Source organism: Prunus persica, chromosome G1 (genome assembly GCF_000346465.2).
Source record: "Prunus persica cultivar Lovell chromosome G1, Prunus_persica_NCBIv2, whole genome shotgun sequence".
Lineage (NCBI taxonomy): Eukaryota > Viridiplantae > Streptophyta > Magnoliopsida > Rosales > Rosaceae > Prunus > Prunus persica.
Genome location: NC_034009.1, coordinates 32421608 through 32430915, shown reverse-complemented (window position 1 = coordinate 32430915; position 9308 = coordinate 32421608). Strand labels below are relative to the sequence as shown.

General features: G+C 38.8%; 2 protein-coding genes across 7 annotated transcripts; one reads left to right on the top strand and one right to left on the bottom strand.

Annotated features, from left to right (window-relative positions):
• On the top strand, positions 391 to 4020 carry LOC18788718 (endoglucanase 5). Its single transcript, XM_020562740.1, is given in 9 exon segments — positions 391 to 606; positions 719 to 931; positions 1155 to 1355; positions 1476 to 1566; positions 1622 to 1972; positions 2092 to 2595; positions 2737 to 2787; positions 2881 to 2922; positions 3032 to 4020. Coding segments are annotated over 9 exon segments (1959 nt in total). The 3' UTR covers positions 3322 to 4020.
• On the bottom strand, positions 3862 to 8947 carry LOC18790977 (nucleolin 2). Of its 6 annotated transcripts, none has more exons than XM_020562717.1 (19): positions 8774 to 8947; positions 8632 to 8680; positions 8257 to 8435; positions 7720 to 7800; positions 7498 to 7629; positions 7188 to 7286; positions 6996 to 7112; positions 6770 to 6862; positions 6437 to 6565; positions 6200 to 6328; positions 5994 to 6089; positions 5743 to 5793; positions 5570 to 5655; positions 5381 to 5498; positions 5206 to 5294; positions 5027 to 5114; positions 4845 to 4936; positions 4326 to 4648; positions 3862 to 4084 (listed from the first exon to the last, which is right to left on the bottom strand). In XM_020562717.1, exons 1-19 carry the CDS (start codon positions 8804 to 8806, stop codon positions 4056 to 4058), a joined length of 2013 nt encoding a protein of 670 aa, XP_020418306.1. In that variant the 5' UTR covers positions 8807 to 8947; the 3' UTR covers positions 3862 to 4055. The 6 variants fall into 6 exon arrangements, with proteins under 6 accessions (XP_020418306.1, XP_020418314.1, XP_020418296.1 ...); XM_020562725.1 differs by having other exon boundaries at positions 6431 to 6565; positions 7188 to 7271; XM_020562707.1 differs by having other exon boundaries at positions 6431 to 6565; positions 8774 to 8946.

Here is a 9308-nt window from a genome sequence, read left to right as displayed (position 1 = left end):
TGAGTTTTGGACACACACAAATTCAATGGTTGATGAACGGTCGAGATGGACAGACAGGCTTGACCTTTAGCACCACCACCAATACCATATAGTTGAAGTTTCACAACAAACAAACATGCACAACTGAACGTGCGAAGCTCTACTTTAATGGCGTACTACCTGCAATGGATAAATTTCATATCATATAATATTTTATTGTCAATCAATCACAACGTGGGATGCTCTACTTCTATAAAAATGATTGTAGAATTTTCAGACCCAATTTCTTATCTCCTTAATGAATTTCTATATGCTTTCTGCATCTATATATATATGCATGCATAGAGGACACTAGTAGCCAAGCTAGCTAGACCTACCAAATATATCTTGGACGTTAATATTCCTTCAGCCATGAGGAACTGCAAGCTTACACCGTGCGTCTTGGTAGCATTGCTACTAGTTGGAGTTCTTCACCTAGAAGCAGCCATGGCCACGGACTTCACCTATGGCGAGGCTCTTGACAAGAGCTTGATGTTTTTCGAGGCACAGAGGTCAGGGAAACTGCCCTCAGACCAGCGAGTCAAATGGCGCGGTGACTCGGGACTCACGGACGGCCTTGCTCAAGGGGTAATTATTAATTAGAATAGTTTATATGAATTTTTACATGTATATCTATGATCAGGCATCGATTACATATACAAGATTATGATATAAATTGTGTGCATGCAATGCAATGCAGGTGAACTTGGTTGGAGGGTATTATGATGCAGGGGATCATGTGAAATTTGGACTGCCGATGGCATTTACAGTGACAATGCTTTCATGGGGAGCTATTGAGTTCAGGAAGGAAATCACAGATTTAGCCCAAATGGGTCAAACATTATGGGCCATCCGATGGGGCACTGACTATTTCATGAAAGCACATCCACAACCTAATGTTCTCTGGGGACAGGTATGCATGTTTGGCTGCCTGCATATCACAGACTAGTTTCTGTTTTGTCACCCATTTCATGTATGTATTTCTTCTGTTGAATTAATGAGAGCCTATAGCTGCCTGCTTTGGTATTGGTAGACCACCTAACTGTTTTAATTTGGCTAAACAGAAAATTAATCATGTGGCGTTAATTAATTAATTGTAAACATATGAGGATGATGATGATGATGATGATGATCAGGTAGGAGATGGGGATTCGGATCACTATTGCTGGGAGCGTCCAGAAGACATGACAACTCCAAGAACTGCGTACAAGATTGATGAAAATCATCCTGGTTCAGACCTTGCTGGAGAAACTGCAGCTGCCTTGGCATCAGCTGCCATAGCTTTCCAGCCTTACAACTCGTCCTACTCTGCTCTCCTCCTAGTTCATGCAAAGCAGGTAATTAATCTCGTCATTTCAAAACACTAGATATATAATTTTATATTTGTTCTGCTATATATCATGTTGGAGTTAATTTGCCTCCATGAATGATCTCAATTTCTTTGCAACTTATTGCAGCTCTTCACGTTTGCGGATAGATTCAGAGGTCTATATGATGAGTCCATTGGGTCTGCTAAGAACTTCTATACTTCATCAGGCTACTCGGTACGTGCATTAATTCTATGTATATATATTCTTTTTCTTTTTCCAATAGGTCAAGCAAGTCACAAGACAAACAGTTGTATCTTTGTTTTTTTTTTGTAATTAATGAATTAATTTGATACAGGATGAACTACTATGGGCTGCTGCATGGCTTTACCAAGCAACGAACGAAGAGTACTACCTCAAGTATGTGGTGGACAACGCCGTGTATATGGGAGGAACTGGATGGGCTGTCAAAGAATTCTCTTGGGACAACAAGTATGCTGGTGTCCAAATCCTTCTCTCCAAGGTGTTGTTGGAGGGCAAAGGTGGTGCTTATACTTCCACCCTCAAGCAATATCAGGCCAAAGCAGATTACTTTGCCTGCGCTTGTCTCCAAAAAAATGAAGGCTACAATGTCTACAAAACTCCCGGTTAGAAATTACAACAAAAAACCATTATGTGCTTATTTGTTCCTAATTCAAATATTAGAGAACTAAACTAACTACTCTTTGATTTGATTTGATACTTTCTTCTTGAACTGAAAAACCAGGGGGGCTATTGTACGTGCGTGAATGGAACAACTTGCAGTATGTGACTTCTGCATCATTTCTTCTAGCTGTTTACTCTGAATATCTCTCTGCTGCAAATGCCAAGCTCACTTGCCCGGAAGGACAAATTCAACCTCAAGAGCTTCTGAGTTTTGCAAAGTCACAGGCAGACTACATACTTGGTAAAAACCCCAAGTCAATGAGCTATATAGTTGGGTTTGGCTCAAAATATCCAGTTCATGTGCACCACAGAGGTGCTTCCATTCCGGATGTGTCTGTCCTGCAGTCTGTGGTTGGATGTGTGCAAGGATTTGAGACATGGTATCATCGCCCCCAGGCAAATCCTAATGTCATCTATGGCGCCCTTGTGGGAGGTCCTGACCAGAATGACAACTTCTCTGACGACCGCTCCTCTTACGAAGAGACTGAGCCTACACTTTCTGGCTCTGGTCCCCTTATTGGCCTCTTCTCTAAGTTGCAAAGTTTAAATGGAATTAATGTTCCAGGTACCTACCATTTTCACCATCAATCATCAATGTCAAATTGACTAATTAACTAATCCTCCTGAGACATAATCCTCTATCTAATCTGAGGTTTAATTAGCATCACCTCTGATGTTGCCTAATTCTTGAGTTTTTATGTTACAGGTTATAACAGAGGATCATCGAACTCCCACCACCAAACCATACCAAGTCCAAGTGAGTCTTCAATATTTTTATGAATTTTGATCTTCATTTTCCAGAAAGAAATATAAAAGATGGTCTGCATTGCTCATAGTTTCCACCCTACAGGTCCCAATCAACATGAAAAACAAGTACCCAACAAAGTATCAGGTAAATTTGCTCAGTATTTTTTGCAGTATGAAATGCTATGATGCGAAGATGGTTGGTTGGTGTGCAAATGCTAATGAAGCAGATTATATGTTGACTTGGTTTTCTGCAGGCACCCCAATCAAATTCATTCACTCAATAAGCAACACATGGTCTATTGGAAAAATGACATATTATCGCCACAAGGTGATATTGAAGAACACATCGCAGAAACCAGTAACAGATGTTAAGCTGATGATTGAAAACCTGCAAGGGCCTTTATGGGGTCTCTCTCCAACTCCGGAAAAGAACACCTATGAGCTTCTTCAATGGCAAAAGGTCTTGCAGCCTGCCTCAGAGTGCACTTTCGTTTACATCCAAGGTGGCCCTCAAGCAAAGATTTCCATCCTAAGCTACCACTGACCATCCAAAACAATATAAAAAGAGAGAAGAAACAGAGCCAACGTGAAGTCATGTTAGCAACTAGAGATATCATTGTGCAACTGTCTCGAGCAGACCCCTTCCTATTTCATTTCACCCCGCGGATGCAATGTAACACGTTTCTCAAGGAGACCATAAAGAGTCGAGCACCGACTTTTTCTTGGCCAGGCAGACGCTTGTATCAAATTTTGATACCAATAATTTGTAACATACACTTTTCTTTGAAAAAGCCAGCATTGCTCAACGGCATGAAAATCAAAGACCATTTACCATTTGTCTTTCCTAACAATGCAGGCCTCAGTTGAACACCCTAACTCAACATATTGTGCGTTTCTTGGCTACAAATGTCAGAGAATACAAACACTTTCTTTCTCCTCTCTCCATTCAAATATAATCAAACGCATGTGCCATCTCTTCCCTCCAGTTAGAGAGGTAAGTAATGGGGCAAATAAAAATAGATTCAGCTCCCCACATCCAGGTATATTGTGATTTGACTGAGTATGCACTTACAAAGGTGGAAAATTTTGAAGTAAAAAACACTATATTAATGCTCAAAATGAATTCATAACGTCAATTCCAGAAATTCTACTGATCACTCTCACATTATAGTTCATGTCGAAGTTCAAGTCAAAACCAGACATGCCTTGCAAAATAAAATTAAAAATAATAATAATAATAACAGTTAAACAAAAGCTCCAAATCTTTCTCTTGGCATACTAATCCTCACTGAAGGTAGTCTTCTTCCCTGCACATCAGATAATGGAAGTTATTAGAAGCTTAATTTAGAGTCACAACTGAAAACCGATTAGGCGCCATCAAAGTGCTTATCAAAGTCTATTATGAAACCAATTTTGCATCTTTAAAGGAGGTGGCAAACACTAATTACCGAATGTTGCATATTGCATATCCAAATATATAAGCTACAGCTTAAGAAAAGTTCAGCATATCAAATGTAGAAAATGAAAAGAGGATAAAAAGCTTCGAACCTGTTCCAGGAGCAGCTAGATTTGGCTTGTTCGATCCTCCACGTCCTCCTCTACCATGTCCTCCAGAAAAACCCCGGCCACCTCCACCTCCACGCCTACCACCAAAACGGCCACCACTGTCCCTACCACCAAAACGGCCACCACTGTCCCTACCACCAAAACGGCCACCACCACTCCTGCCACCACCACCTCTGCCACTACCACCAAACTCAGCTCGTGGTTTGGCCTCTTGTACTGTCAAGGGGCCGTTCCCAAAGTCAGATTGGTTAAGTTGTAGAGCTTTTTTGAAACTATCCCCATCCTGGAACTCCAAGTAAGCCATCCTGCAATTTTATAGATATAATCAGCCTCAGACACCTAAAGAAAGATCAAGTCGAGCTAAGAAAATAGTAATGCTTTTGCTTAGATAGTGACCAACATTCCTAAAAACCACATAAAGTAACATCAACCGTAGAGGAAAATATTCGACATCAAATAAGTAACAAAGAGAAATGAACCACCAAAAGAAATAGTACAAACCCCTTGGGTGCTTGAGTCTCATAATCTTTTGGGATGGACAACCTTGTTATCTCTCCACAACCACCAAAAAATTCTTGCAGGGAGCTCCTGATCTGTAAAACTTAAACTAGTTACATTTGCACAAGAATATGGATATTATACCATTAAATACAACAAAGCAACAGATTCTTGTACAACATTACCTCATCCTCCCCTTGGGATGTATCAAAACCTCGAATAAATATTGTAGACTGGCCTTGTCCACCCTTCTGATATGAGTTCCCCTCTTTGCTAAAATGACCAATGAAGAAACAGAAGAAACAAAATGAATGAGATCATCAAATCAGCACATTGCATGTAGCAATTAAGAGTTAAAAAGTACCCGCTCTGTGGGGTATAAGCACCCCTTTCACGAGCAAGATCAAGTCTCACTCCACGGCCCAGCAGCTCCACACCATTTAATTCAAGAGCCTGCAACAACGATGATTGTTACATTAGCAACACAGAAACTAGAAAGCACTAGAGCTAGATTCCACAAATCAAGAAAAAGATCCTACCTTCTGTGCTGCTTCTGATGTGGCAAATTCCACATGCCCAAAGCCCCTAAACACCCCATCTTCAGTTGTGGTGAAACGGACATCAACAATTTCACCAGCATCCTTAAAGAAATTTTCACTGCACATAAAGTACAATTAGATGAAATCCTCCTAAAAAGAAACACAAGCTTAAAATCATTCTGCACATACACATCAGCCCGCTCAACATTGAATGACAGGTTTCCAACAAACAAGGTCTTGGAAGTTGTTGCTTCAGGAGTAGCAGGGGTTTTGGGCTGCACAAATATTACTACAAATTAGAACACAACAAATATCTTGGGCAAGCTGAAAATACAATCTACAAAGCAGAAAAGATCAATTACAGCTTTCTTCTCGGACTTCGAATCAGCATCTACCATTTCAACATCAGTATCCTGTTCACACAAAATTTTGTATAACATGAGCTACATACATTTGAGACCATATTTCCAATCTTAATTGTTCAGCAGTACAGTAAAACCTCTGTTTAACAGGAAATACATGAGTACGGAAAATAAGTGAACAAGGTGGATACCAATAGGTAGCCCATTGTAACAAGACAATAACACAAGTATAAGCAACAGTCAACAATTACCTTTTTCTTTGGAGTCTTTGCAGGTTCATCCTCCTCTTCTTCCGATGATGAAGACTCATCAGATTCGCTACTATCTTTCTTTGACACTTGGGAAGGCTGCAAGAATCCACAAGTAGCATGACCATAAATTCCATAATAATTAATCCAATACTGTACAAATGGAAACTTCAACAAATTTTACACCCATAAAAACCAAAATTTCAAACCTTCTTTACTTTCTCTGCCTTTGAGGGCTCCTCATCTGAACTATCATCGTCACTATCCTCCTCTGAACTTTCAGAAGTGACATCCTTCTGAGCAGCTTTTGCACTTGGTTTTGCAGCTTTTGAAGTAGCCTTGGTTCGAGAAACAATATATGCAACTTCTTAATCAATTACATGAATCAAGGTAAACTGTGAAGAGAATTAAAAAAAGATTTGCTGAGAGAAGTCACACACCGACACCTTTGGCTTTTTATTTTGAGGCTCATCATCATCGTCTTCATCAGAATCACTTTCTTCTGAACTCTCATCAGTCTTTTTTGATGGTTGAGCCCTCTTAGCTGTGGGGGCAACACCTTTAGCTGTTACCTGCTGCAAGAAAATTTTACTCTGTCATAGGACCTCTATGAAGGCTAAAAGAATATAAAACAGAACCATTATTAGTCTCATCCTCTAGGAGAAACCTCTCAATGGCTCTAATGTCGGAACCAAAAAAAACCTACAAAATTAAACCATACAGGTATAACTTGTTCACTAGCTCCAACACATTCCAAAAGGAAAGTGAAAAGAACAAACCTTCTCATCCTCTGAACTATCTTCAGAGGAGCTATCAGTAGAATCCTCCTTCCCTTTAGGAGTTACAGCGGATACTTTATTCACAATTTCTTCCTAGACATGCTCAGAGAGATTAAAACTCAAACTAATTTCTAAAATGCATAAAGTATAACTTCACAATTTAAAATAATTAAACCTATATTTTAATTCCATTATGGAATTAAAATATTTAAGCATGGGCTCACACCTCATCATCATCACTCTCCTCTTCAGAGCTGCTACTAGTGTCCTCCTTTTTAGCAGCCACTGCTGGACCTTTCTTCGTAGCCACAGGCACTTGGGAAGTACCCTTTGCAGGGGTTTCCTACAAACACAGGAACACATTTCAGCATAAAAGCTCCCTAAACCCTAAAACCCTAAACCCAAACCCAAAACTCACATCATCATCACTTGACTCATCTGAGCTGTCAGTTGAGTCAGCCTTCTTCTTTGGAGCTGCAGTTGGGCCATTCTTGGCAGTTACCTTGGTTTTAGGAACCTAAAATCAGACAGATATACACATTTAGAAAAATCCAAATGATTTCCCATCATTTATATAAATCGAGTCATATTTAGAAACTTTACTCACTTCTTCTGATGAGGAAGAAGTGAGTAAAGTTTTCTAAAATCAAATATACACATTTAGAAATGCCAAATGATTTCCCATCATTTATATAAATCGGTAGTCATATTTAGAAAACTTTACTCACTTCTTCCTCATCAGATTCATCTGATTCATCTGAACTGCTGGATGGAGCAGCTTTCTTAACACCAGCTCCAGCTGTCCCATTTTTAGCAGGAACAGACTTTTTTGAAGGAGCAGAAGGCTTGGAAGTAGGTTTCTGGAGTCATATAACGAAAAATAAGTATCTAACAAATAAATTGGAGTCATCAGCCATGCGGTCTTTAAAGTAAAAAAAAACAATACTCACTTCATCAGAATCATCATCTGAAGAGTCAGAACTGCTGGATGGGATGCCTTTACCATTTTTAGCAGCTTTTGGAGCGGGTTTCTGTGAAAGAATAAGGTGATAAGTTATTATTCTTTATGTAGTACGAATAAAGGAAAATATATCTATGTCAATTAATATAAAATTTCAATGTTGCAAGATCGTCATAAACCAAATATAGCTCTAACATTCAGGGAAAACCTTGAAAATCATTTTACAGCAATATAAGCCATTAACAAAGAAGTAAATGTGAAGATTTGTGTTACAATACGATGAAATCCAGTTCCCCAATAACCAAAACGATGTCCATGCCGCAAATCAAAATGATGAAATCCAGTTCCTCAAGAAAACATGATAACACTTTTAAACAGATAATCTTAAAAACGGAAACTTTATTAAGACATTTAAGTTCATATGTGAAGAAGTAATCAAACAGACAATAGCACATTAGCCAACATAAAAGAATGCAAAAAAATACGAAAATAAACAATAAACAATACAATAAATTATGTAATATACCTTTACATCAGAGTCTGATGAAGACAAATCCGACTCCTCAGAACTACTAGTTTCTTCCTTCTTCTTTTGTGTCTTTGCTTCAACTTTCTTCTTCTGAATAGCCTGCTGTACACCCTCATCCCTCTTCTGCTTCTTTACATTCACCGCCTTCTCTATCACATTCTCGGCTTCTCTCTTACCTTCTCAACATAACCACAACCAAAAGAGCTTTATAAGCTAATAGCCGAAAAAAATATATCAAAACAAACGAACCATGTAAAAAAACTAAACTTTAAATTATACCAGCAACCCATAGACATATCATCCTCACACAGTATAGTGAGTAAACCCAGTTAAATTATAAGAAAATATTCCAAAACGTCAAAGAATTGATACCTTTCTTGACAGCCTTAGAAGGTGGGACTACAGCAGGAACTGCATCGACCTGTACAAAAACATAAAAATCTAGTTAGAAAAACGAAACCATTGAAGCAAAAGCAAAGACATCACAAGCCAAAACAGCTGGAAAGAACCATACTTTGGAGGCTGACTTCTTGCTTGATTTGCCCATTTGAGAGGGTAATCTAGGGTTTAGATATGAAAAACGAAAGGAATATAGAAAAAGAGGGGCGGAGGCTATGCTCTGAAAAACCCTAAGGTTTAGGGTGTAGGGTTTTTGTGAGAGCGGTGGAAAGGAATGATAGTAGTACTCGTCGATGCTCGCTATTTATATAATTTCGAATCGGTGAGGGGGTTAGGGTTTTTGACAGGTAAGCGTGTGCTATTTTTTGGTCAAGGCTTGTAAGCGTGCGTTTTGAGTCCTTTGAATCTGCACCGTTTATTCGTGAGATTATATAATCAGAAACGTTGATAATTTAAGTGTCCGTTTGGCATTGCTTATTTGGGGTAATAAGTGATTTTTAAAAAATTTTGAAAACCCCAACCCGTTTGGTAAACTGTGAGAAAATCACTTATTGTTAAAAATTACTGTGAGAGAAAGCTATAAGGGAAAGCAACTAATAATATGCTTTCATTTTTTGATTATGCAGGAATCAATTTCAAAGAGGCGTTGA

Excerpts from the sequence above, each read along its gene's own strand:
- LOC18790977 (XM_020562707.1), bottom strand. The coding sequence starts at position 8,806 with ATGGGCAAATCAAGCAAGAAGTCAGCCTCCAAA. Across the intron at positions 6,863-6,995 it reads AGGAGAGTGATGATGATGAG|GAAGAAATTGTGAATAAAGT; the intron begins GTGTGAGCCCAT and ends GAGCATGTCTAG. Across the intron at positions 4,085-4,325 it reads TCTAGCTGCTCCTGGAACAG|GGAAGAAGACTACCTTCAGT; the intron begins GTTCGAAGCTTT and ends TCTGATGTGCAG.